This window comes from Chionomys nivalis, chromosome 18 (assembly GCF_950005125.1).
Source record: "Chionomys nivalis chromosome 18, mChiNiv1.1, whole genome shotgun sequence".
Taxonomy (NCBI): domain Eukaryota; kingdom Metazoa; phylum Chordata; class Mammalia; order Rodentia; family Cricetidae; genus Chionomys; species Chionomys nivalis.
The window spans coordinates 58,780,489-58,806,489 of NC_080103.1; the positions used below are offsets into that span (position 1 = coordinate 58,780,489).

General features: G+C 46.1%; 2 protein-coding genes across 6 annotated transcripts in view; one reads left to right on the top strand and one right to left on the bottom strand.

Annotated features, from left to right (window-relative positions):
* The window catches only part of Zzz3 (zinc finger ZZ-type containing 3), a 68,632-nt gene extending 53,803 nt beyond the window's left edge, over window positions 1-14,829 (top strand). For 2 of the 4 annotated variants that reach the window (XM_057793394.1, XM_057793396.1), the window contains 9 exons: window positions 390-537; window positions 624-739; window positions 1,312-1,383; window positions 2,272-2,373; window positions 3,459-3,554; window positions 5,565-5,717; window positions 8,323-8,457; window positions 9,848-9,948; window positions 10,212-14,829. In XM_057793394.1, coding sequence (XP_057649377.1) covers window positions 390-537; window positions 624-739; window positions 1,312-1,383; window positions 2,272-2,373; window positions 3,459-3,554; window positions 5,565-5,717; window positions 8,323-8,457; window positions 9,848-9,948; window positions 10,212-10,356 — 1,068 coding nt within the window. In that variant the 3' untranslated portion in view covers window positions 10,357-14,829. The remainder of the gene's footprint in view (window positions 1-389; window positions 538-623; window positions 740-1,311; window positions 1,384-2,271; window positions 2,374-3,458; window positions 3,555-5,564; window positions 5,718-8,322; window positions 8,458-9,847; window positions 9,949-10,211) is intronic. The other 2 variants (XR_009058606.1, XM_057793395.1) reach the window with 2 other exon arrangements.
* Window positions 14,830-14,865: 36 nt separating this feature from the next.
* Ak5 (adenylate kinase 5) overlaps window positions 14,866-26,001 on the bottom strand; it is a 164,444-nt gene continuing 153,308 nt past the window's right edge. Inside the window, exons 13-15 of one of the 2 annotated variants that reach the window (XM_057793433.1) lie at window positions 25,219-25,410; window positions 24,341-24,344; window positions 14,866-15,987 (exon numbers count right to left, since the gene is read on the bottom strand). In XM_057793433.1, the coding sequence (XP_057649416.1) occupies window positions 15,932-15,987; window positions 24,341-24,344; window positions 25,219-25,410 (252 nt within the window). In that variant the 3' untranslated portion in view covers window positions 14,866-15,931. The remainder of the gene's footprint in view (window positions 15,988-24,340; window positions 24,345-25,218; window positions 25,411-26,001) is intronic. The other variant, XM_057793432.1, reaches the window with a different exon arrangement.

The window sequence follows — 26,001 nt, forward strand, 5'->3', positions numbered from 1 at the left end:
TTTAATTTAGAAGTTTCATTTTTTTAGATGTCATAATTTAGAGCAAGGGATATAGCTATGGTGTGGGATGCCTGTGTTTGTACAAGGCTCAACACTGCGAGAAAGAAAAGTGTCATACGTTTATATGTGGCAGACTTACAGATTGTGAATTCATTTTTTATTTGTTACAGATAAAGTACAGCCTTGCGACTGAATGTCAGAGTGTGTATCTCAGAATGTGCTGGTGCATCGAGCACCTTCAGTGTGCTTGTGACTAGAGCTGATAGGTCTCTGATGCAATACAAAGAATAGTGTTTGCAGTGTGCCTCTTACATTTTATTGTACCTATTATCTTCTTGAGCTAATGTAGATTGGCACTCTGATATCTTTATTTTGTCTTTTTTTCCCAGGCTGATATAGGGCTTCCATACCCACAGAGAGTTGTTCAGTTGCCTGAGATTGTATGGGACCAATATACCAACAGCCTTGGGAACTTTGAAAGAGAATTTAAAAATCGCAAAAGACATACTAGGAGAGTTAAATTAGTTTTTGATAAAGGTAAGAACTCACATGGTAAGAATTTAATGAGGAAAATGTCTTGTAATGTCTTGCTTGAATAATTCTGTGTATGATTTTACTTTTAGTAGGCTTGCCCACTAGACCAAAAAGTCCTTTAGACGCTAAGAAGGATGGAGAGTCCCTTTCTTACTCTGTGTTGCCTTTGAGTGATGGTCCAGAAGGCTCCCATAATCGTCCTCAGGTAAGTAATGGGAAATTTCTGAGAAGCATAAAAATGTTTAACGTTTTGTTGCTCTGTATTCTTAAAATGAAGAGTCATTTACTGACTAATAATGGGCACATAAACTCTGAGGGTAACCAGAAACTGTCTGTCCAGCCTGCCAGCTGAGACCCTTTAGCTGTTGTGTATGTTCCAGTGTTCAAGTTGTAGTCCCTTAAAAATGAGATTGGTATCAGTTACATTGTAGGGTCTTTATGAATTTTAAATGGCCTTTGTGGGTACTGTGCCTAGGACCAGTGGCACGTGGAGTGAGACCAGGATTTCAGATGAGGCCTTGTCTCTGTAGGACTTGTTACTTTTCAATTTTGAACCCACATTTCTTGTTTCTAGAGATAAATTGCTGTCATTTATTTATGAGGGTTGTTAAGAGCTTAAAACCAAATGAAATACAAGAATATGAAAAAATTATTAGGAAATAGGTGATGTATATAAAATATGCAGAGATAGTTTGGAAATTCTAAAACATTCCCTGTGTGATCTTTGGCTATATCCTTGATGTTTTCCATTTATTAAAAGCCTTCTTTTACATGCAGATGATAAGAGGTCGCCTGTGTGACGACACCAAACCTGAAACATTCAACCAGCTGTGGACTGTTGAAGAACAGGTGATGCACACATGTAGCTTATTTGGGTTAAAAGACAATCTAAACTGTTGACAGTAGAATTAGCACCAGGCAAGTGTTTACTCTTGCACTGTAATCCTTTTAATCATGAGTTTAAAATAATTAGACTTACTTTTGTCCTTTTTGCATATTTTAAGAAATTTGGATTTTGAAAGTGTATGAATTTTTGAGGATAATTCTTAAAGAAAAGCCCTGGGTTTGGGAAGGAGGCTAGAAGTGATGGATATTCTGAGAAGCAGCTTTGAGAGGAAAGCCTCATGACAAGCAAAGCTCCTTCAAGTTGGGTTTTAATTTCTGTTGTCAGGGAGCTGGGAACCTGTGCCTGTGACGCCTCTGTCAGATTGCAATTGAGTGTGAGCTTGATGTATGTGGAGTTAGATTGTATATCTATAGGGCTTGTGTGATGTTAGAAGCTGACTTTTGGTCCCCAGTCAGATACTTGATGACAGATGGCACAAAAGAGGAAGACTTACTATTCTAAATCCAGGGTACGGATGTGGCTCTGTTGGCGCTACAGGCGATCTTCTGCGCATTCTGGAGCAGAGATAGTTGGGGAGTGGCATTCACTCATGTACATAACCCAAATGTATTTCTTTCTGGTTTCCTGTGCTTTATGAGGACCTACATAAGGGTTGTCATTCATTTTGCCTATGGTCTCTTATGTTTTTAAGTTTTCCTGTTTTCTACTTTGAGACACTCTAATTGGCCTCCAGAGTAGTGAAGCAGCACTGTGCTTTCAGTAAAATGTGAATGGATTTATTTAGAAATCCAGTTTTTTTTATTATTGATTTTTATTGAGCTCTACATTTGGAATTGAGTGTTTTAAATGGAATACATTTTCACTTAAAACTACTTCTTGGTTTGGTGCAGAAAAAACTTGAACAACTACTTCTGAAATACCCTCCTGAAGAAGTAGAATCCCGGCGGTGGCAGAAGATTGCAGATGAACTGGGCAATCGGACAGCCAAGCAGGTGATGGGAAGGGCTGCATGCAGGCTGTGCATGCAGATGCCTTCTAGTGGGCAATTCTGCTGCCACACTCACAGAACTGCTACAGTAGTAGCTCTTGTGTGTGCTGGTTTTACATTGATTAGCATTGCTTGTCTTTATGTTGATTGAAGAAACAGTCTAAGTAACCCTGCTGTGCATCAATGAAAAAAAAAAATGTATAGTAAAGCTGGGTGGTGATGGCACACACCTTTAATCCCAGCACTTGGTAGGCAGGGCAGGCGGATCTCTGTGAGTTCAAGGCCAGCCTGGTTTACAGAGTGAGTTCTAGGACAGGCTTCAAACCTACAGAGAGAAACCCTGTCTTTTTGTGGGTGTGGGAGTAAATAAATAAATAAGTAAATATATATTTTTTATTTTTTTAACCTGTTCTCACTTTATGGTGAGAGTATTGACAGGCAGTTGTTACTTATGAGCTACGCATTCTCTCCAGACTTCTTCATACAAAGGCATACAGGCCATAATAAATAACATGTAAATTGTCTTGTCGCAAACAAATAAGCTAGAACCGCTGTTATTGAGACAGACTCTCACTATGTAACCCTAGCTGACCTAGAGCTCATACATAGTGGACATTGTATCTCTTGAGTTCTTGAGTGTCTAGGGAGTGTGCTGGCAGTATCATTCCGGTTAGATTGTGCTAGTGGGTTTCGTGGCATTGTATTTATGTCATTGGATTGTCTCCTGAGCACAGACGTAGAAGCCCCCCCTCACGCCCTCCTGTGTCATATACAGCCCCCTTCACGTCCTTCTGTGTCACACACAGCCCCCCTCACGCCCTCCTGTGTCACACACAGCCCCCTCATGTCCTCCTGTGTTACTACAGACGGGCTTCCTGCTGTGCTCCCCAGTGTCACCAAGGAAAAGAAGGACTCAGCTTTGAAATCACACAAATTTAAATTTATTTGAAATGATTTTGTTAAGATTTAAAAATACAGATGTGTTTGTTGACTCTTTAAAAGTTATTTCTTGATTTAATTGTTATCATTTGAAACTTGGCTTATATCGCATTGTTTCATTGTATTAAAAGAGCTGTTGTGTCTCCTTAGGTTGCCAGTCGTGTACAGAAGTATTTCATAAAGCTAACTAAAGCCGGCATTCCAGTGCCAGGCCGAACACCTAACTTATATATATACTCCAAAAAGGTAAGGCGCACAGACGAGCAACCTTAGTTGAAGTCACAGCTCCAGAGCTCCGTGTGGGTGTGAGTGTGCTGGGCTGCACCTCTTCTGACATGTCACTGTGCTGAGTGCAAGTGCAAAGTGAGAGTCCGTGGTTCTGCTTAGAGAAATGTGCTGGGCTTCAGCAGCTCTGTTGTTTTCTCGGAAGTATTATGAATGAGTACTGCTTGAAGGCTTTTGTACCAATTTTGTATTAGGAATGTCTTAGTGATGTTAGATTTTATCAGGTGTTGGCTCTGCTGCATGAAGTGGTCCTTAGCCCTCACCGAAGTTCTAGAGCTGTAGGGTGTCCTCCCTGCCCCTTGGCAGGCGGCTGTTACTTATGAGCTACGCATTCTCTTCAGACCTTTGCATACAAAGGCATACAGGCCATAATAACATGTAAATTGTCTTGTCGCAAACGAATAAGCTAGAACCGTTGCTTTGGAGAAAGAATCTCACTGTGTAGCCCTAGCTGACCTAGAACTTGCTGTGTAGATGAAGACTCCTCTGGCCCCTACTGCAGCAGAATACTGGGGTTGCAGATGGTGCTGCTGTGCCAGTTTCATACTTAGTCCCAAGCAGCCTTTTTGCCCCCCAACCCCTAGGGCTTGAGCCTAGGGACCTTTAGCACGCAAGGTCCCCTTTCCACTTCCCACTAGTGAACAAAGCTCTATCTATCTCTGACAGACAGGGCGTTGCATTAACTCGCAGCCTGTTTTGGAGAATTGTAATCAGTAGAACTAGGAAAGCTAGGCTCAGTTGGCTGCTTTTGTTAGCTTCATAAATCCTTATAGCATCGCCTTTCTGCCACACTCCCTTCAAGGAAGCTAACTGTACCTTCCTGGTGGGTGCTGGTTCATGTCATTTTAATGTTACATTGAGGAAATTGTTTCTATAGTTCACATCTTAAAATTTTTTAAAGATTTACTTTTTAAATTATATATCTATGTGTGTACAAGAATGCTGATGCCCACAGAGGCCAAAGCACTGGACTCCACTAGAGCTGGAGTTTTAGGAGGTTGTGAGCCACCTTGTGGGTTCTGGAAATGAAAGTCCAACACTGCAAGAGCAGTACATACCCTTAACACCGGAACCGTCTCTCCAGCACCATCAGTTTTGAAAGTTGTTTTTAACCAACGTTTTCAAGCTTGTTTTAGTTTGCTAATTGTCTTAAGCACCGATGGTGTATACAGCTCTTACAGCCTTGGAGTGCTGGAACATTGCACACCACTGTTGAGACTGACAGCTACAGTCTCTCCTCCCTCTCCCTCTCTCCCCTTCTCTCTATGTGCTGTGGTTCAAACCCAGGAGTGTATTTAGCTTGGCAAGTGCCCTTAGTTAATCTTTCTAAAGTAAATTTATTAATGTTATTTTATACCTTGTGTTTTTACAGCTAACTAAGACTGAGTAATGACCAGAAAGAACCCTGGTGAAGCCTAACTTTGTTTCATTCTCTGTGTAGTCTCTTGTAAGGTCACAGACATTGTGAGTGTGGAGGTCTAGCATAGCCATAGCCGCAGTGGTTCCTGACTGTGGTAAGATTTGAACTATGAAGTGGGTGAAATGGTGGCCCTCACAGCGCAGAGAACTACCTGTGGTGTCCATTACCCATGAGCGTTTGCATAGTGTCGATAGTGAGGGCTGTGCCGCATCCAGTCTAATCCCATGACATGCTGGTTCCTTGTGCCTATGTTTCTTCCTCTCTAAATAACGACTTTGCTGGAAAGTTGTGAGGCCCATGTGATACTGTTACAAGGCAAGCAGTTACTTGGTGTTAGGTGATTCTGTTTAGATACTCGAGTATGACACTTCTCTCTAACTGGAAGGTGTTAATCTGACTCAGACCATTTTATGCTGTGATTTTCAGTATAAGTTGATCGTAAGAGTTCAGTAGAGCCAGCATTGAATTCTTGTAACCAGTAGAGTGTGTACATGTTTGGTTCTGTCAGTGAGATTTCATCGTTCCAATAAGACATTTGTTTTCTCACGTAGTCTTCAACAAGCAGACGACAGCACCCCCTTAATAAGCACCTCTTTAAACCTTCCACTTTCATGACTTCACATGAGCCACCCGTGTATATGGATGAAGACGATGACCGGTCTTGTTTCCATGACCACATGAACACTCCTGCTGAGGAGGCATCGGTAAGTTAGTTACCTGTTTCTATACAGACGACTGTACATTATGTATGTAATTTTCTGATTATCTCTCCTCTTCAGAGATTGCTGATGTACATTATGAGAGTACTTGATTTTTCTGACTGTTCCTTCTCTTCAGATTGCTGAGGACAGATTCTCTTTTAACTTGACAAGTCAGATTTTAAAGTTACTATGCTTTGTTTTTCATGGGGAAAAAAAGACCTTCAGCGTACGCCTAAATAGTGAGAACAGCCCAGTGAGCCCACATTCTGTCATCAGCTTTAGTATTTGACCGAGTAGTGTTAGCTCCATTGGCAGGAGTTGAGGATACCAAGCTCAGGTTTATGAGGAGGGAGCTCTTCATGTCATGGAGTGTCTGTGTCTGGTTGCTGCAGTCGTTTCCCGATGTGTGCACACACACATGCTAGGGCCCTGTGTTCCGTAGGCGAGCACTCTGCCAGCTGAGCTGTACTCACAATCTCGGGGTACTTTTGACTTGTTTGTTTGGATCCAGAAACTGCAGTGAACTGGAGGTGGGAGTGAAAACCCTCCTGTCATTTCCTTACCCTTACTGCTTGCACTGAGAACTGGGTCATTTGTTCACAGTGTGGACTGTGTCATTTGACTTGGTCCTTTGTTCTGAATTTCCTGGGATGAAATGTTTGAGTCCTTGCTGAAAGAGTGCACACTAAAACTCTGGTTGCGTAGAATCAGAACATGAGATGTTAATGGAGATGCAGCTTTCAGCAGATTCTGTCCTTTGTGGTGGTTAGTGTGCTGCAGATGAGGACTGCTTTACTAAACTGTATGTGACAGGTTGTCCCAGGCACTGTGAGCATACGTATCTCTCTGTTCTACATCTTGGGCTTGTTGATGGATCATATCAGTAAGCAGTTGTTTAGTGCTTCAGAGGAATAAAGGGAACATTGTGTCACTTAAGAGGGAGGTCAGAGAGTGAAAATGGTACAGAAAGACTGGGTGAGAGTTAGCCATGTGAGGAGGGGTGCAGAACATTTCAAACAGGCGCTCTGTGACCATCATTGTAGTGTGTGCAAGGCCCTCGATTCATTTCCCAATACAAAAAAAAAATTTAATTTGACAAAATAATGTAAAGTTAATTAGATTTAACTTTTTTGTCTCTCTGTGTAGCCTAGGAAAGTCTTGAAATGATAATCCTCCTGCCTCAGCAATCCTCAGAGCTAGAATTACAACCATGTATCACCATACCCTTCTAATCCCCATAGCTATTTAAAATGTGTATTTATGAGTTTTCTGATGTTAACATGTATAGATTTCTCTTTCCAAAGACACAGCAGCTAAAGATACTATATGTGTATCATCTACTCTTTACTGAAACATCTGTATTCCACCTTAGTATTGAAATTAGTCCCTTTTAAGTAATCCTGAAACAATGTAACTCAGAAAGCTCTTGAGTACACAGTTCAGTAGTATTGATTTGTGTTACTGTACAGTTCCCAAAATCCTTCCCACCCTGCTACCTGAAGCTGTGTCAGACAGCATCTCCCGTGTCTCTGCACTCCTCCAGCTCCTGTGCCCACCGTCTCCCTGTCAGTCTCTCTGTACAGAGGTGACCAAGTGAAAGCACCTGGTGGCTGCTGTATCTGTGTCTTTTGATTTACCCATCTCTAGACTGAACTATTTAGGGGGAAAATGTCTGTACCAAATGTGCAAGAGAGATGGGAAGGAGCATTGTGAGAGGCATGCGGCTCACGTTTGGAGCAGTACACACTCTGAAGGCAAGATCCAATGTGTAACTGTTGAGTGGGGACCAGGGGAGACTAGAGGGAAGTGACTGTGGGACTGAGAGCAGAGCAGAGAGGTCACAGACAGCACTGGACACTGAGAAGGAAGAGGACAGGCTTCACAGGACGCTTTTGAATGACACTGCTGGTCAGCTCCAGGGCTGCAGCAGTCGCCACTGGATTTTACACCTTTTGGTCCAGTGTTGTATTTATGTAGTCCACACTGTTTTCTAAGTAGCCTGTGTAACTCGGGTTTTCCCCTTGAGTGAAAACTGTGCTGCTCTGGCCAGTCACTACAGATGCAGACTGGAAAGCAAGGGTGGACATTGGTTTGCTTATTTGGAAAAAAAAAAAAAAAAAAACCATGTTTACAGAGCTAAGTGTGAAAACTAGAAAAAAGAAACCACTGCAGAGCAGGGAGGGGTCTAATAGGCTTGTGAGGTAGCCCTGGAGGCATTGAGTCTTCACTGTTGAGTCACACAGTATCTTCTTACTGGTGAGGCAGTGTGGTTCAACCTTGGAATAGCATTTAAAGTCCTATAAAATCGGAGTGACGAATCAGTGTGTAAAGTGCTTGGTGCATAAGCATGAGGACCTGAATTTGGATCCCCAGCACCCATGTTTACATGCTTAGTGCTGGGGCAGCAGAGACGGGAGGAATGATGGAACCGTTGACCTCCAGTCTAGCTGAATTGGTGAGTGTGCACATACCAGAAATACTAGCATTAATTTTCTGGTCTTAAAAGTGAGAAATGTCAGTAGAAAAATAATCAGGATTGTGTTTCTTACACTTTGTCCATTTTCATTATCAAACTAACACTTTTGTATTTTGTTTTTTTTTTTGACAGGATGAGGAAAGCATTCCTATCATGTATAGGAGTTTGCCTGAATATAAAGAACTATTACAGTTTAAAAAGTTAAAGAAGCAGAAGCTCCAGCAGATGCAAGCAGAAAGTGGGTTTGTGCAGCATGTGGGCTTTAAGGTGAGCAACTCGGTCATCTCATTTTTAAAAGGGGGGAAAGGGATATCTGGAGTATTCAGCTCTAAAGTCGATAAGCATTCAGGGAAAGGTTCCTAAGTTTCTCTGTAATTCTTTTATGCAAAGTTATGCCCACAGTGTGGGTGTGGCTCTGTGTGGAGAAGAGAACGCAGTTGTCCGCCATGTGCACTAGCGGGTGAAGGTCACCTGCTGCTTCCCCAGTCCCTGCTGGCCACGAACACATTCCCTGGTTCCCGTTGAGCGGCCTCATTGAGCTTCAGGAGGTTGGAGGAGGAGCCACTCATTGTATTCACTCCAGATACTTTCCTGGGTGCTTGAGGCTGGGCATGAGAGAGGCAGACTCAGGTTCTGCTCATCCCGGCGGTCAGGCGGGTCTCTGTGAGCTTGAGACCAGCAGGGCTGTGGAGTGAGACTGTCTTCAAATAAAACAAACAAAATAGCTGAGTCCACCTGAAGAGCATGAAAGTGGTCAAAGGCCGCCTCACGCGGGGGTTTGCCAAGGAGTTTAAAAAGTGACTGCACTTAGTGAGCTTGGGGAGAGTTCAGCAAGATGACAATGTGGTGTTGCTGTTGGTCACACACAGGACAGTGTTGATGTGTGTGGGGGTGACTGCTGGGCCTGTGGAGTACCCTTTCCTCTCGACCTGCCAGTCACCTCACTCATCCTTAAGGGGTTTTCCTAACTGGCTTCTAGATTTTGAGAGGAAATGAGATTTACTCTGTCTTAGTTTGTTCTATTGCTGTGCAGAGACACCGTGACCAAGGAAATTCTCATAAAGGGACACACTTACCTGGGGGCTGCTTAGTTTGAGAGGATGAGTCCAAGGCTGTTGTGGTGGGAAGCAGACAGACGCTAGAGCAGCAGCTGCAAGCCTTACATCCCAGCCCGCAGGCAGTGAACAGAAAGACGAGGGCAGACTTGGGTTTTGAAACTCAAAGCCCACCTCCTAATTGTTTCCAAAGAGTTCTTCCAACTGGGAGCTAAGCACTCAAACATGAGCCTGTGGGGCCAGTCTCATTCAAATTTGACATGGAGGGCAGGCTGAGGAGTCTTGTTGTGCATTACCTATGGGGTTCAGGCTGGTGACTGTCTACAGAGGAGTTGGACGCTCTCTGGGTGTCTGCCACTACACGGCTGGACAACTATAGGTCTGGTATGAGCAAGTCAGGTGTCCACATTCACACTGGTGATCGTTGGCCGAATGCCTGAGTTTGAGGTGATGACTTAAAAACTTCTTGGGTAAATACAGAGGTTGTTTCTCATCCACCAGTAGTCTCCTTCACTGGGAATTCATTCTAAGCTAGTGTGTTGTATTTCTCTACAGCAGGGGGAAGGGTCTGTCTGTCATGTGCCTTTCTGTGTCTGTTGCAGTGTGATAACTGTGGTGCAGAACCTATCCAGGGTGTCCGGTGGCACTGCCAGGATTGTCCTCCAGAAATGTCTCTGGATTTCTGTGACTCTTGTTCAGACTGGTAAGTGCTTTCTTTGTTTTGGGGACAGGAACCTCAAGCAGTGAACTTTATCCCCAAACTTCTTGTGTAACACTTTTATGCATTAGATTTTATTCTAAGCAGCTAAAATTTTCCTTAAATCACATCACACATCAGCTCTCTAGCAGTTTCCTATTAAGGCTTTCCAAGGGATCAGTTTAACTGAGAAGATTCTGTGGTGGGTAGATGGACATACATCTGGAGTCATGTGATGATGAGTCTGTCTCTGTGTTTTCTCCTTGCAGCCCACATGAAACAGATATTCACAAGGACGATCACCAGTTAGAGCCTGTTTATAAGTCAGAGACGTTCTTAGACAGAGACTACTGTGTGTCCCAGGGCACTAGTTATAGTTATCTTGACCCCAACTACTTCCCAGCCAACAGATGACATGGAAGAGAGTGTCGGCTCTAGTTCTCGTCAGCACACAGCAATGGCATCATTGTTGAAGGTGTGCTCCCCGAGTGTTCTCGTCAAGTACAGCTCTGCACCGCGTGGCTCTAGATCAGCAGCTGAACATTCCTGGTGAGCTGAGCGTTTCCCTGGTGAGACTCCACCACCACCTTAAAGCCTTGTAGGTGGTGATCTGAGATGGGCAAGATGGAAATGAGAGCACGCGTTAACGCGAGAGTAAATCCCAAAGGTTTCAGAGACCTCGGTCATAAGTATGGTGATGGAAGCCAAGGTATTTATATTAAGTCAGTTTAGTGGCTTTCAGTTTTGTGAAAATAGTTTTCAGCGCAGAAACTGACTCATAGACGAAGTTCTAACCAATGCTGGTGTTTGCTTCTAGGATGTGTACTCTAAAAGAACTCTGTCCGGTGGTCACTGATGGCCTTTAGTAGACTGGAGCTGCGTAACGGTTTGATACCTAACTTTTAATCACGATGAACTGTCCTTACCAAGAGCAAAGCGTGAGGCGGCTGCGCTCTGCTCCCGTAACCAGCTCATGAGGCGGCTGCGCTCTGCTCCCGTAACCAGCTCATGAGGCGGCTGCGCTCTGCTCCCGTAACCAGCTCATGAGGCGGCTGCGCTCTGCTCCCGTAACCAGCTCATGAGGCGGCTGCGCTCTGCTCACGGTGCGAGTGTCGTGCAGCTGTCACGCAGATACACTCTTAGAGTCATGTTATAAAGATGATCATGTGATGTGTGCAGACTGTGGTGAACAGTGCCAGTGGTAGACTGTAAAGTCTGAGTCACAGCGTTAATCCCTTGAGATACACAGCCTTCTGCCTCTGTATTCAGAGTTGTCCGTACAACTCAAAGAAAACTGCCTAATATAAAAATCATATATATGGTGATCATTTTTCCCTCTTTTGTAGTCTGCACAAGATCCATAAAAGATTGTATTTTTATTACTATTTAATGAGTGATTAAATGTAGTCTGCACAGTGAGCAAGCGTTCACAAGCATTCTTTTATACTGCTGGATTTCGTTGTGCATCATTTAAAACATTTTGTACGTTTCTTATCTGTCTGCAGTATGTTCTTGAAATGTTCACTTATCGGGATAACTGTGAGAAATAAACTATGTGGATATGTTGTTTATATTATAGAATGCTCGTCGTGGCCTCCTTTCAGCAAGTTGTTAGCTAGAATTCATCACTTGAAAGCCTGCTCCATCTGTGTGCGCTTTCTGTTCTCTACAGAGGGTGAAGAGTGTGAGCTTGCGTCCTGCTGGGGGTGCTAGTGTCTGTCCAGTGTGCTGCACACTGCAAGGCAGGGCGCTCACCAACGTTCACACGGGGTCTCGGGATGAGGCGGACAGTTCATGCGAGTAGTTCCGTCCTGACAAGTCAAGTCCCGTGTATAGAAACAGGTGATTTCCAACAGTTATCAACCAGGAAAAGATAGTATGTTCTATGGTGGATTAAGTATTATACTAGTCTTGTTTTTAACCTTGTTTGTTTTTCCTGTTTTTAAGTTCAGGGAACATTATTTACCAATTCTTTTCAATACTTAGCACTAAAGTATTAAAATCTACCCTGAAATTTTTTAAGTAAGAAAAATAGAATTTTAAATATGGAAATGAGAGTTTTAAATAATATATTGATAATGTATCACTGGTCATATTGATGCAGTCTATTGTGCTCAGAAAGAAAAGTTGACAGGCTTTTATCTCTGGGTCATTGGTGAAGGAGAGAGGTGTTTCTATACTAAATGCTCAGTTCACAGCCAGAGGGCTGCCTTCCATCTGTAAATATGCAGGACAGGGACAGCTGTCTGTATAGAAGTAGTACCAGATCACTCTGGAGAGCAGTTTCCATCCATCCACAAATCCCATGAAGCTTGAAACACCCCTTGGAAGGGGGTGAGCGATGCAGCTGTAGTGACATCAAGAGTGGACAAACACTTGAACGCCTTTCTCAAAGCCAAGGTTTTAGGCGGAGGTCATGATGGGGTTTTTCCTGTTTGAACAGAAGATGGATTTATTTTGGATTTTTCAGCTCTAAGCACATCATCCCTATGACTTGGTGGGAATGTTTTCTTGTAATTTTATTGGAGGATTGCAGAGTGGGCGGTGCTCTTCTTTGTGTGTGGACTTTCCATCTGTCTGCAATGAATACTGGCTGCTGACCGCTGTACTTGAGAAGCAGTGTTGTGAAGTGTCTTAGTAGGTCAGATTTATGTTGTGGCATGTGATGCTCAAGGTGTTTGCTACCAATAACAAGCCAAAGCTGATGTTGGGGAGAGGCACCAATAGCAAATGCCGAGACAGTCCTTACAGAGCAAAAAGCAAGCATGTGGTAGGCAGCTCACTGGGTTCTCAAGCCAATGAGGCAGGTTCATTTATTGCCCTGTTTTCATGGGAGACCTAGCCAGAAAGAAACAAATGCCTCGAGGCATATTGTTAGTGTAGTGATGAGACCTGCCTTTAAGATTTGTCTGCGTTAGGCTTGGTTTCCTAAGCAGGAACAACCCCCACTGTCAGGTACTCTGTACTCGGTGTGGTTTTGATACCTTTGTTTCTTGTGCATTGCTAGAGTACAAACCTGGGCCCGTGGTCACATTCGTGACACAGGAGAGAGATCCGTGAGTGGCTGGAGGTGACTCGCAGGAGCACACACGCATACATGCATCTCCATTTCCCCCACCTGACCCGTGGTGTCCTTTGACTCCTCTCTCCCTTCTTTCACTTAGATCCCAGGACACAGCTGACTGAGGTACGAGAATAGTATTTAAAGGGTGACAGAAAGTGATCTCCTGCTGTACTAGACAAGTCTTGTGTTGTGACATTTCCCTTACGGCCATGTGAGATATGATGAATGAACTTTATTACTGTGGACAGCACGTTTAAAGCCATGGTTCTGGGTGCCCTGGAGGAAGCGAGCGTCTCCAGGCATTCATTGTCCTTTTTAAGCCTATAGAGTTCTGGTTTTCAGTGGCAGAGTTAGTAACTGCTATTCATGTGATCCCAGAGGAAGCCAAAACCCACTGCTTTGCTTACAGGGAGTATGTATCTGTTAAATGGAGTGATTTCTGAGAGTTGTGTCACATTGAGCTTCTTGAGAACACAGTCCATATCTGTGTCTCTAGGCTCTGACCGTTTAGCAGATTCTCTACAGTAATTGTTGGTTATATGACCCAGAGTTTTGCTAAGTTAAACTTTTTTTTCTTTAGAGGTAGTGGGGCCCAGTACAGAGGTGCCAGTAACTCTCAGGAGGCCCCTTGACATGCCCCAGAGAACAGCCTCTACGTCCAACTTAACCAGTCAGATCATCCATGGGTGTGGCTCCATCATGCTCGCTGGGATGTTTTGGGTTCTATCACAGCTGGGAAAGTGAAGTACCTTTGATTGAGTTCTAGGAACTAGTTACTGATTTGCACTGCGTGTAATGGGGAAATGAAAGGCACTGAAACTTATAACATGCTATTTCTTAGTAGTAACAGATGTGTTGGGAACTGCGATAGAAAATCCAGGCCTCTGTGGAGCTTATAGACCAGCCCAGAAGACAACAATGTGCAGATAAACGTAAATAGCCCTTAGTTAAATAAAAGAACAGCAGTGTGAAGAGCATTGTCATCTTAGGTTGAGAAGCCCTCAGTGGCAAGGGTAATCAGTTTGGAGTGTGGGAACTAGCTGTGTGGATCAGCTGTAGGAAAAGGCAAGAGGATGTCAGTGGTCAGGGCCAGAGCCAGCCAAGAACTTGGTTTGCTTGGGCAGCTTTGAAGGCAGGCGCTGTGGCTTGAGCAGATGTGTGAGAGGGAGGGAGGGCACAGACCAGTTCGGGTGTGGTCTTGAGTATAGGTCATAGCCAGGGAGTTGACATTTGTGTTTTGATGTTGTCTTTGGAAGACTGGTTTGCATTCCCAGGTACTGATTTCTTTCTGTTGAAGTTTTCCAAAGTAGCTGCCACCTGATGGAACCCCGGGCTGGTCTCCCTGCCTGTCTGCGTCCTCATTTCCTCATCCAGAGTTGTGGGTGTGGTGTTTGCCAGTGTGTGTTTTGTGTTTGGAGACTGTTAGTCCCTAGAGTTGCTTGTTTAAGCTTTGATCCTGTAGCAGCACTTGGCATCTTTGCTCAGATATCCATGTTCCCCTGTCGGGAGTGTGACAGCCTGGGGTAGTGTAAGCATTCACAGCTGTGTGGATCTGGGAACATGATGCACCCTTGCTGGTAAGAGACCTGATTGTAACCAAAGAAACTTACTTTCTTGTCCAGCGTTCCTGTTTAGGAGCCAGTGCTAGGGAAAAAGAAATAGGAAAATGACCATGTATCATGAATACATTCACAATTTCTCTGTAATAGCTCAGATCTGGTCTGTGGCCAAAGTTCAAACCATATAAGTGGATCATAATTTTAAACTATTACTGTGTTTGCTTCTGTTTGGAATGAAAGCTGTCAAAGGCTTTCTAGAATGATGTGCGTTACAAATAAATAGAGAAAGAGTTTTGCTGGTTTCCATTTATTTCATTTGTACACAACTGTTTTGAGGGGAAAAAATGATTTTAAAAATACAGTTCTGTCCTGGAAACATATCTGTATTTGCACACTTGTTGAGGAAAAGAATCATGCAAACCAAACTGTTGTGTGGTGACTGAGCGCAAGATGCAGGCATTTCAGAAGACAGAAGCAGCTCCAGTTGAACAGCTCCGCACAAAGGACCCATGCCTCGCTGGTGTGGCGCATATATACCCATGGAGCAGGCCCATGAAACATACACAAGAGCCACAAGACACCCACGCACTAGCCTGTCCCCCGGCGTCGCTTAGGATACTGTTCCTTTCTTCTTACTTGGGCAGTATGTCAGGAAGTAATCATCTCCTATCAGAACTGCAAGATGGTTTTGTCCAGTGAGTGGAGTAATCATCTCTCCTACTTTAAAATTACTTCTGGTCTCTGATGCCGAGACGTGCCACACCACACGGAGAGTAGCTTGTACAGCTGCTTAGATTCCGTGTAGCTGGGCTCTCAAAAATGGATAGTACTGACTGCCTTTTTGGCTCCCTTAGAGAAGCTGGGCAATGCCTTATTTTGAAACATTTCTGTCAAGTACTGCTGGCTTGGTGCCTCTTTGTTCCACAGGGCAGTTGAAGTTCCCACCAGAGCCAGTGCAGGATGACGTGTCCAGGCTTGCCCCATGCTAAGGAAGTAGCCACTTCAGGGAGGACAAAGGGGTGAGAAGGAAGCTGTGATGGAGAATTAGGGACACGGTCTCCCTGTGGGATCGGGCGGCACAGGCGGATCCCACACTGCTCTTCCTATCCTGACTTTGCTCTGCAGTACAGCCTGGTGACAGAAAAACGTGTGCCAGAGAGGACAGCTATCTACCGGAGGGAAAGTGGGCAGTCCCAAAGATACCATGCATGGCTTCCAGGTATCTCTTACGTGAGTCGGGCTGGGAAGGAAACGGCCTGCTAGGATTGGGGGACACAGGGAAATGTGTTAATTAGGGGATGGATTTCATGTTTTTCTGTCTCTGCTTTCCTTAACAGTTGTGCATTTTCTCCTTCAGAAAACAGAGTCAATAGCTGTGCAGAGCTGAAGAAAAACTTGATCTGGTGTTCCCTCTGCGTTTACCTGTATTTGAAAGGAAGAGAGAGTTAGTAGCCCTCTGGCCTGCTTATAAATGGCATTTTTTAAGATAATGACACAAGAAGCTGCTTCTGCTCAGCAAACTTAAAACATAGTGTCGTCCTGTTCACCGCTCCCCACCCGCACCACAGGGGCTAGAGTGAAAAATGGCTTCAAAAGCAGGTCCCTTGAAGTGACTCACACGTTGAGTCACAGCACTAAGAACGGAGAGGAGGGTGGGTTTCTGAGTCCAAGATCAGCCTGGTCCACATAGACAGTTCTAGGCCTGCCAAGGCTACATAGTGAGACCCAATAAGTGGAATTACCCTCTCTAGATTAACATGAAAGAGCATCGCTACACACTCATTTGCATGCCCCAAAGCCCAAGGCTGACGCCACCAAATGCTGCCTGGGATGCGAAACAGCCAGAACTCTTGAGTGGAAAATGGCACGGCCACGTGTGAGACCCCAGCAGCTTTATTCCACACAGAACTTGGATACAACCAGCCTGCCTGTGCGTGTTTACAACAGCTTCCTTCGTGATTGACAAAAGTTGAAAGGTACCAAGATGTCTCTTAGCATTTACACAGGCAAGTAGTGGCCCCCAGACAGTGGAGGTCACTCAGCCTAATACGAATGAGCTTTCCATGCACATGACTAAGTGGCAGAAGCCAGTCTGCAAGGGGCACGTGCTGTATAGTCAGGCCATGGCAGTGCAGAGGGAGGTGAGGGTTAAGTGGGAGGATCTGAGTGTAGCTGCTTCACATTGTAGACTTATCCAAACATACAGTGAACAACACGAAGGTGTTGATGTCAACCATTGCCTCTGGGTGACAAGTACAGGTTCATCTACTATGACAAATGGATGACTGTTGAGGTGATTGTATTTGAGGATGGGGTATCTGAGAACTCTTCAGTTTCTGACCTAAATGCTCTAAAGCAGAAAGTACATGCAAACAACAAACTGAAGGCCGTGCTCGGAGTATTGTTAGAAGTCAAGGGACACTTGGGTGTTGCCATGAGAGCCCTTTTAGATCACGGTGGGAGTGTGTAGCCTGGACCAGAGGGCTCAGGAGCAGGGGTGCGGAGAAGCAGCAGAGACTAGGCCCACAGTCTACAGATCCTGGGGCAGAGTTGTCGAAGATAGATGATTCACCCGTGTAGGGAGCCAGCAGCAGATGGAGCAGGAGGGGTGGTGTCCTGGACACCCAGCCAGCCGCTGCAGAGAATAAAGCTCTTCAGAAGACGGCCTGGCCCCAGAAGCTCTGCGGAGGCCAGAGAGATGCTGGTAGCATGCCTTAGACCTCACAGGCCCTGCTTGCTTAGGAGAGTTGATTTGGGGTGGGGGGGCTTACCACTTAAAAAGGAACTAAGTTCCTGTACAGTTTCTAGTGAAACTGCATACACATAGGTCAGTGAGCAGACAGGTGCCTGGAGCCATGGTCACCAGCAGTGTCCTGCAATTGGGGGGGGAAGGGGGCTGTCCCGAGGGCTTGAAGCCATCAGCTGTGGAGGTTCATCCAAATGCTAACAAGTGGGGAAAGTATTGGGAGGAGGCAGAGGCCTGGTGGCAGTAAGATCCCCTGCAGGTGGTCTAAGAACTGGCTGCAGCACAGGGCCCAGTGAATGCCCAGACTCTGTAGAGTATCCAGCTCCTTGCCAGAGGCTCCGCGCACAGTCGGCACGTTTTCAGATGATTTTACCAAATTTTAGATGATTTTACTAAATAGTGAGTTTTACCATGATGTCTTCATAATTGCACACAGCATCCCTCAATCACAGATAGCTCTCTAGTCTCTCATCCTGTCTCCCACTGCCTCTCTGTCTTTTTAATGGTGTATTTTTAGAATCTTGATTATGCATACAAGAGAAAACATGCAATGTTTGCTTTTTCTGAGCATGTAGTTAAACCTGCTCTCCACTTCTTACATTTCCCTGGATACAAGTGATGGTTTTCCTTTTATGCTTGGATAAGCTACATTTTCTTAACCAGTCTTTTGATCCCACACTTGAATATTGTGGAATATACAGCAATATACAGGAAACATGGATGCCCAGGAGACAATTTTCCTGAGAGCTCAGGGTTGTTTGAGGTAACTTAGAGGAACAATTTTTTTTTTTAAATTCTTGTTACCTGCCTACAGTAGCTTCAATTTTGCAACCAGAAATCAATTTTTACATGTTTAAACACTCCCAAAATCTTATCTAGCAATATTTTTATGTATTTCTCTTTTCCACATTTTTTTTTTTTTGAGACAAAGTGTCATGTATTCCAGGCTGGCCCCAAACTCCTTTATATAACAGAGGATCTTGCTTTCATGCCTCCAGCCCTGAAGTGCTGAAATAAGAGAGATCCACATTAAGTTTACACACACATGACCAGAAACAAAGCTAAGTTCTATTGATCTCTTCATAGGTGATCAGACCAGAAAGAAAGATGACTCCTGAGAGCCAGAGACTAAATTGGTTCTCCTGGAGAAGAATGGGACCCAAGGAGACGGTGGGGCTTGTGTTTGCTGGCCTGTTTGGTAGTTACGGGAATGTTTGTTTTACTCTTCAAAATGTACATATTTTAAGTCCGTTTAGGACCCTCAGCTGAAGTATTTTGTACCAGGGGTCATCACCCCTGTGCTTAGGTCCCTCACAGCACTTCCTCTGCCCCAGTGCCAGCAGAGTCCACACTGAGGGGCGAAGCCGCCAAGAGACAACAGTGCAGTTCTGCAGGGGCACGGCGCTCGTTGACAGTGAAGTCCAGCAGTTCACACTGTTAGGAGCCAGGCGAGGGGCTGAGGATTAGGTATGTCTCACACAGTCCTGGGAGAGCAGAGACAAACTCTGAGAATGATAAAGGTGGCTAGTCATGCCACGTGTGATGTTGAAGTAATGAAGGAATAGTGACCTGAAGGACAGGTGACTGAAAGATGACTCATGTCGTCCAAGCCAAGGATCAGACCACAAAACTGAAGTCTGATACTTGTCAACTACATCATTATCAGATAGTTTGTTATTATTTGGTTTTTTGAGACAGTTTCCCTGTAGCTTTGGAGCCTGTCCTGGAACTCCCTCTGTGGACCAGGCTGGCCGTGAACTCAGAGATCCGCCTGTCTCTGTCTCCTGAGTGATGGGAGTAAAGGTGTGCATCACCACTGCCCAGCAATCAGCTATTTTTAAATGGCTGAATTTTTGGACATGGGTCAAGGAATGATGGTGGAATGGGAGGTGGAGAGTGAGCTACAAGGAAATGCAGAGACAAAGGTTCCTGAAAAACAGACGTAGGTGTAAAACTTTGCAAAGAACCGACAGCCGCTGAAGTAAAGCCGAGCCCTGCACTAGCAACGACAGTCTCTAACCGTGTACCCAAGCCTGCTGCCCCAGCACAGCTCAGGGCTTTGACTGAGCACCTGGGCTCTTGGCGTGAACTAGAGCTGAACTAACTGGGCTTTGCTTGGATGCTCTGTATTAGCCATGGCTGAGTTCCTTTTTGAGACAGGGTCTCACTATGTCAACTTAGGCCGAAACTCACTATGTCGACCAGACTGGCTTGTGTGACAGGATTAAAAGTGTTTACCAACAGGCTTCTGTCTTTAAAAAAAATTGTGTTGTGTACGGATGAGTATGGGGTGCATATTACCCTGTGTTCCTGCAGTAACCAAGTACTGGAATGCAGGTGTGCACCACTTTGCCCGTGTTTGTTGAGGACGGGTGAGATAGCTGTAGGGCCCCTGACAGTGGGATCTTGCAGAAGGTCGGTAGGTAGGTCAAGTCTGAATACAGTGTCAGCAAGTGGGAATTTACAGGCAAGAAGCAAAGTGGAGGCCAGTAAGGATATTACCAAGCGGCAGCAAACGCCAGCTAAGCCCACCTAACGGCTCCTGCAGTAGACGAGCTGGGGGAAAGCCACCTGTGGTGGGCTGTGCTTATACTCTTAGCACTGGTGAGGTAGGGGTAGGAAGGTCAAGAGTTCAAGGCCAGTTTCCCATAGGATGTCACAGACAGGGACATCCTCTAGGAGATGATGGGCATGGGGTAGTGATGATTTATATATGAAGCCTACAGACGGGCTTGGGATGTTCTAGAGCTTGACCAAAGTTTGAGCCAGAGACTCTTCATCATCGAGTTGGTCAGTTGTTCCTGAGGACGAGATTATCTCTCAGCACTGTTATCTCCGGAGTCTGACAGGTAGGCCCAACACAGAACAGCGGGCCAAAGGAGCATGACTTGCTTGAGTGGCATGTTTCCCCTTCCTCCCACACAGGCTGCTGGATCTTCCTGGTGGGAGATCCTGGGCTTCAGTGGGGCTAAGGGATGCTCTCATGGAAACAGGTGATCCCTTTACACAGAGAGCCATTGAGTGCCTGCTCTGAAGGACAGTGCTCGGGAATTCCTGGCCAATCAGACTTGAGCTGGGGGGAGAGAGGATGGGGGTGGGAGGCGGTGCTAGCTTTCGTGTACGGCCTTCATTTTGCAACATAGTTTAAATACAAGGATTTCTATCATCTATCCTCTATCTATGGAAACTCTTTCCCAGAGACTCATGCTGTGGTCGTTGCTTCTGGAAGTCTGAATGTCAGAAAGTTTAAAAAATAGAGAAACAGGCTTTCCCAATAGAAAGTGGCTTTTGGCTGTGGTGAGAGGGAAACCCATTCACAGCTGGCCGGCCTCATTAGGCTAGTGAGACATCCTAAGTGCAGCCTCTGTTTCCTATTGACAGGTGAGGGTATCTGTGGTGAGGTAAGGTGGATTGTGCAGGAAGCCTGAGCAATGGGGTTGACCTAGAGCCTCTGTCCTCTCCATTTCTCCCCGGTCCTTCCCAGGTTCCTTCAACACTTCCCTCTGCCTGTTCATCTCAGTTCCCGTAGAGTAATTTAGATGAAATATAAGGGGCTCTTTTTTTCTGCACAGGAATGAGGCAGACCAACTTACATGTGTAGAGCCACGTTTTGTGGGGTGCTTTGTTTTGAGAAAAGGAGTCACATAGCCCAAGTTGGCCTCGAACTTGGTATGCATCTGAGGCTGGCCTTGAACCTGAGTTCCTCGGGCTTCAGCATACTTAGTCAATTCTAAGGTCCATTTTTGGTGCTTGCAGATTTTGCACATTTAAACAGTAAGCTAAGAAGATGCCCGAGTTCCTTTTCCTCTGAGAACAGAAAAGGATTTATGGAATTAGCAGACATGTGACTGGTAGCCTCCACCACATTGCGCATGGTCCCCATGACTGCAGCAACTCGCTGTTCTCAGTCAAAAGGAATTTCATGATCCACTTCACCCCAGTGACTCCAGTGCTGAGCCTGCAGTTAAACTATGATATCCTGGTGTGTAGTAGAACACCGGGTGGGCAGGTTCCTCTCCAACGACGGGGTCTGCCTATAAGGCTCTGAAATTTGATAGCCCCGCGATGAGGGATGTCCTGATGAGTATAGAAGACATTGTATTTGTGTTTTTAGTCAGAGCTAGTGTTGGGAAGTGAGGAGGGTGACCTTGGTGGCTGCCTGTTTTCTTTGTTCTTTCTCTTTGCTTCTGTCTGGGGATGTAATGTGTAATTGTGAAGCTGATGGTTCTCTGAGTGTCTCCCAGTGTCAGAGTGGACTAGAGTTAGTGTCTGCCCCATCACTTCCTATGCTGTCTGCTTAGCCTACTGCCTGTGACCATGTCCACCACCACATCCAGGCCATGCTCTGATCACGCCCATCACCGTGTTGCATGCAGTCAGTGCTCTGGAATGTTCACCCGATTGGGCAGTGGAACTCAGAAATGGATTTGCTATATTTTTAAAAAATGAGCATGATTAAAACTAGAGGGGAAAACTTTTCTCCACTAAGAATCATAAGCTAACAGGCTGAAAGAATTCCCACAGCTGCTACCAGCACTTTATATCAGAAAGACCCATAAGGAGGACGACCGGCCTGGGACTTTCCACCACCTGGACAAGCGTTCCCAGCAATATTTGGTCAGTGTTGGCACTTTTCACAAGTGTTTCGTTTCCAGCTACTGACTTAACAAATTCACCCACTGTGGACTAGCTCTCCCCCACTTGGGCTAGCTTAGCCATCTGTGGGGCTCTGCCCTGAGGCCTGCACATCCCAGGTAGAGCATGGTGATCGATGGCAGCTGCCTGCAGAGCCCAGATGGAAGGGAGAAAGCTACAATGTGGTCCCCCTTCACATCCCAAGACAGGAAGCAGAAGCCGTGCATCGTTCCCATGTCACTGCTACATCCTAGGTGTAGAGTGTGTTCTAAGAGCTGATCTGGCAGCGGCTGTGTACACAGAGGACCTGGCAAGGCAGTGGAGCCAAGTGATGTCTCCCCTCTGTTCTCTGGTGTCCGTTTTCAATACTGAAAAAGTCGATGATAAATGTTACTTCTCTGGATCCAGATGCCGCATCCCCAACAAGGGGAAGCCTGAGAGAGGAGCCAGAGGCCTGGGAACCTGTTGTCTTGGAGAGTAACACAGAATTGTAAGGACTGCAGAACTCAGGTTTCTCTGAGAACCCTGTTCAGTGTCAACGAGCCATTCATCTGGGAGTCTGCAGGCTTAGATTCAGATAATTCAAGACAGAGAGGAAGAAGCACAGATGTGGGGGTATTTCCTGATCCTGAAACGCAATAAACTGAATTCTGTCTGGCCTTCCCTAGTCTCAGACTGAAGTGGAAGATTCCCTTCTACCTGGAGAATTCCTCGGCTGTTCCAGGCAGCACCAAGTGGGGAAGCTTCCTAGGGGCTTTAGCCTTACAAAGGTTCTTGCAGCCCTAAATTTCTTTAAATTATTCTTATTCCTATGTATAAATGGTCGTATTGCCTCCATGTATATCTGTGCACCAAGTACATACAGTGCCCTTGGGGGACAGAAGAGGGTGTCAGATTCCCTGGGACTCTTTTTAAGAAATGGTTGTGTCATGATGTGTGGGTGCTGGGAATTGAACCCAGGTCCTCTGGAAGAGCAGCAAGAGCTCTTAGGGGAGGCACTCGCTTCCAGCTTCAGCCCTGAGTTTTGCACCTGGGCACTCACGTGATACCTTCATGTTTGTTTATTTTACTAACTTTTTCATCTTATTCATTGGTGGGTATATGCACGCCAGTGTGCAGAGCAGACGGGGGCAACTCGTGGGGTTGTGCTGTGGGAATTTTCTTCTAGTGTGTGGGTCCTGGGACCTGAACTCAGGTCTTCAGGCTTGGTGGCAGACACCTTTGCCCACTTAGCTCCTCATCAGCCTGTTTGTTTTTTAAAGGTGTAAGTCTTTGTTGTTTGTTTAATGGCAAAAGTGGTTACAGGAAACACTTGAGAGTTTCAACATTCTGGATTGCGGAAGAGGCGCTTTTTCAATCTTTCTTACTAAGGGCATAGGATTCTGAAAAAAGGGGGGCATAGATAGGTTTAGGACATTAAGAATTTGCTCTTGGGGTAGAGAGAAGACCCAGCAGTTAAGAGCACTGGCTGCTCTTCCAGAGGACCCAGGTTTGGTTCCCAGCACCCACATGGTAGCTCACAACTGTTTATAACTCCAGTTCCAGGGAATCTGACACCTTCACACCCATGCACATAATAAAGTTAAATTTAAAAAAAAAAAATCGCTCTCAATAGTTTCACCCCAGAAATTGATAATGTAGCCTCAGAGAGCAGTTTGCTAGGAGCTGACTGATGCCTACCATCCTGGGGACATTGGGAAGTAGACTGTACCCTCGTACCCTTCCCATGTTTCCTCGGCCCCCAGTAGCTGCCCTGCACCCTACCTTCTGTGCTCCTTTCTCTGGAGGACAGGGGAGTGAGTTGCAGAAGGAAGACCCACAGTGGCTCCTTTTTATAGATTCTCGCACGCCCCTCCACCCATTTCTGCACCTCTCTCCTTGACCCTTAATGTCACCGACAAGTGAGTGACCTGCCCTCCTGACCTTGTGGCCTCTCCTTTGGGATGCACCCTGTTCCTTTTCCTCTGCTGACTCCACACGGTTCTTGGTGATGTCCCTAGACACTGTTGCTTTGTCCTTGGGTTGCGAGTAACTCTAACCTTACACCCTGTGCTCTCTGCCTGCCCTACTAAAACCCTAAGCGCTGTAGGTTCAAACTACATCAAACCACCATATGGTTAGACCAGACACAAGTTATGCAATCTGGGAAAGAACGGGACTAGGGAGTGTGCCAAGTATGTGATATTAATGGTGGCCATGTGGACTGCACTGTTGCATTGCATGACGTCATGTGCCAGCCTTCCCTCCCATCATAGCCCCATGTATGACGTCACATGCCAGCCTTCCCTCCCCATCATAGCCCCGTGTATGACGTCACATGCCAGCCTTCCCTCCCATCATAGCCCCGTGTATGACATCATGTGCTAGCTCCCCCCCCCCCCCAGCCCCAATGACTGGCCTGGCCTCATGTGCTTCTTCTCCCCCAAGTCAGTTTCTGGAAGAAGCTGGTACAAAGGAGCCAAGTGCCAATCAATCCCTGTGTGAACTCCAGAACCCAAAGGTGTCAAATCTAGGATCTGAAACAAGCCTGCCCTTGGGACATCCTGTTCACCTGCGGTCTGGCACCACCTACAGTTAGTGGTAGAGCTCTCCCTTAAGCTTGCCACTCCCTTTTCCTTTTTTCAGTACTGGAAATTGAACCCAGGCCTCATACCTGTTGAGTGCTCCCCAGGCCTTGTGTGTTAGGTGAGTGCTCCCACGAGTGCTCCCCAGGTCTTGTATTAGGTGAGTGCTCCCCAGGTCTCATGTGTGTTAGGTGAGTGCTCCCATGAATGCTCCCCAGGCCTCGTGTGTTAGGTGAGATCTTCCTATCTCAGCCTCGCCAGGGATCATAGGCTCATGCTTTAGGCCCCACACTTGCTGTCTTTTGGGAAAAGTTTCAGCGACTACAGCGGCACCTGCTGCAGATTAGTGACCAACTTCTTATGGCCACCCGACATCAGATACTCTTATTTTTTTTTTAAGGACAAGTTTTCCTTATATGACTCTGGCTAGTCTGGAATTTGCCTTGTAGACCAGCCTGGCCAGATTCACAGAGATACGCCTACCCCTGCCTCCTGAGTGGTGGGATTAAAACCGTGCACCACCATGGTCAGCGCCCCTCTTCTGTTCATACTCACCTCCGATTGAGACAACAGCAAGGGAAGCAAGCAATGCCTGCTTTGTTCTCGCTCTTGCAGCTGCCTGCCACTTTCCCGGATCCCGTAAGAAAGCGTGACTCTCCTTTCTCTGAGAAGGACAGAGCGCGCAGCCCATTTGAAGATGAGCCTCACCTTCCGTAGCTGTGTCTTTGTCTCGTAGTAGGCGATGACGGGGACGGATGCTCGGTGGTAGGCCTCGAGGCGCTTGGCAATGGCCCTGGCAGTGTCCTCCCCTCGCTGGCTGCTCTGGCTTCTCTGCAGGAGGCGGTTGGTCATGGTGTCTGCCGAGCAGTCCATGCAGATCACCAAGTGTGGCTCTCCAATCTGGGGTGAAGAAGCAGAGCATAGCCGGGTCAGCCGGAATTCTAGGGGAGGTCTGGGGGCCCTTCCATTCCTGGGGCTCTTGGTGCCTCAAGTGCCCAGCACCATACTGCAGTAGAGATGGGACTGGATCTCGTGGTTTCTCACTTCCAGAGCAAGCCTCGCTGCCTGCTGCCTCAGAGCTCTGTCCACATAACTCAGCAATTATCAATGTCCCAGTATAGCCAGTCAGTCCTTTACACGCAGGGGAAGGGTGTGTGTGTGCGCGCGTGATCATGTGCACGACTGTGTACATGTATGTGTGTATGTGTGCAAGTGCATGTGTGTGATATGTATGTGCATGCAACTGTTTGCATGCAAAGGTCTCCCTGACCTGGTAATTCCTTCTTCATGCTACCAGGGTGCCTTATTGCAGCCACCAAGAATGACCTGTGCTGGGTGTGTTACCTGGAGACAGGGGAACACAGTGACTGAAAACAGGGACAGACGGGAGTCAGGCTGTTAGGACCAGAGTCTGACAAGTGTAGCAAGTTTCAAAGTGGACTTCATCCACCCCTGCCACCTTTCACCTAAAAGCTGCCCTTCCCCTGAGAT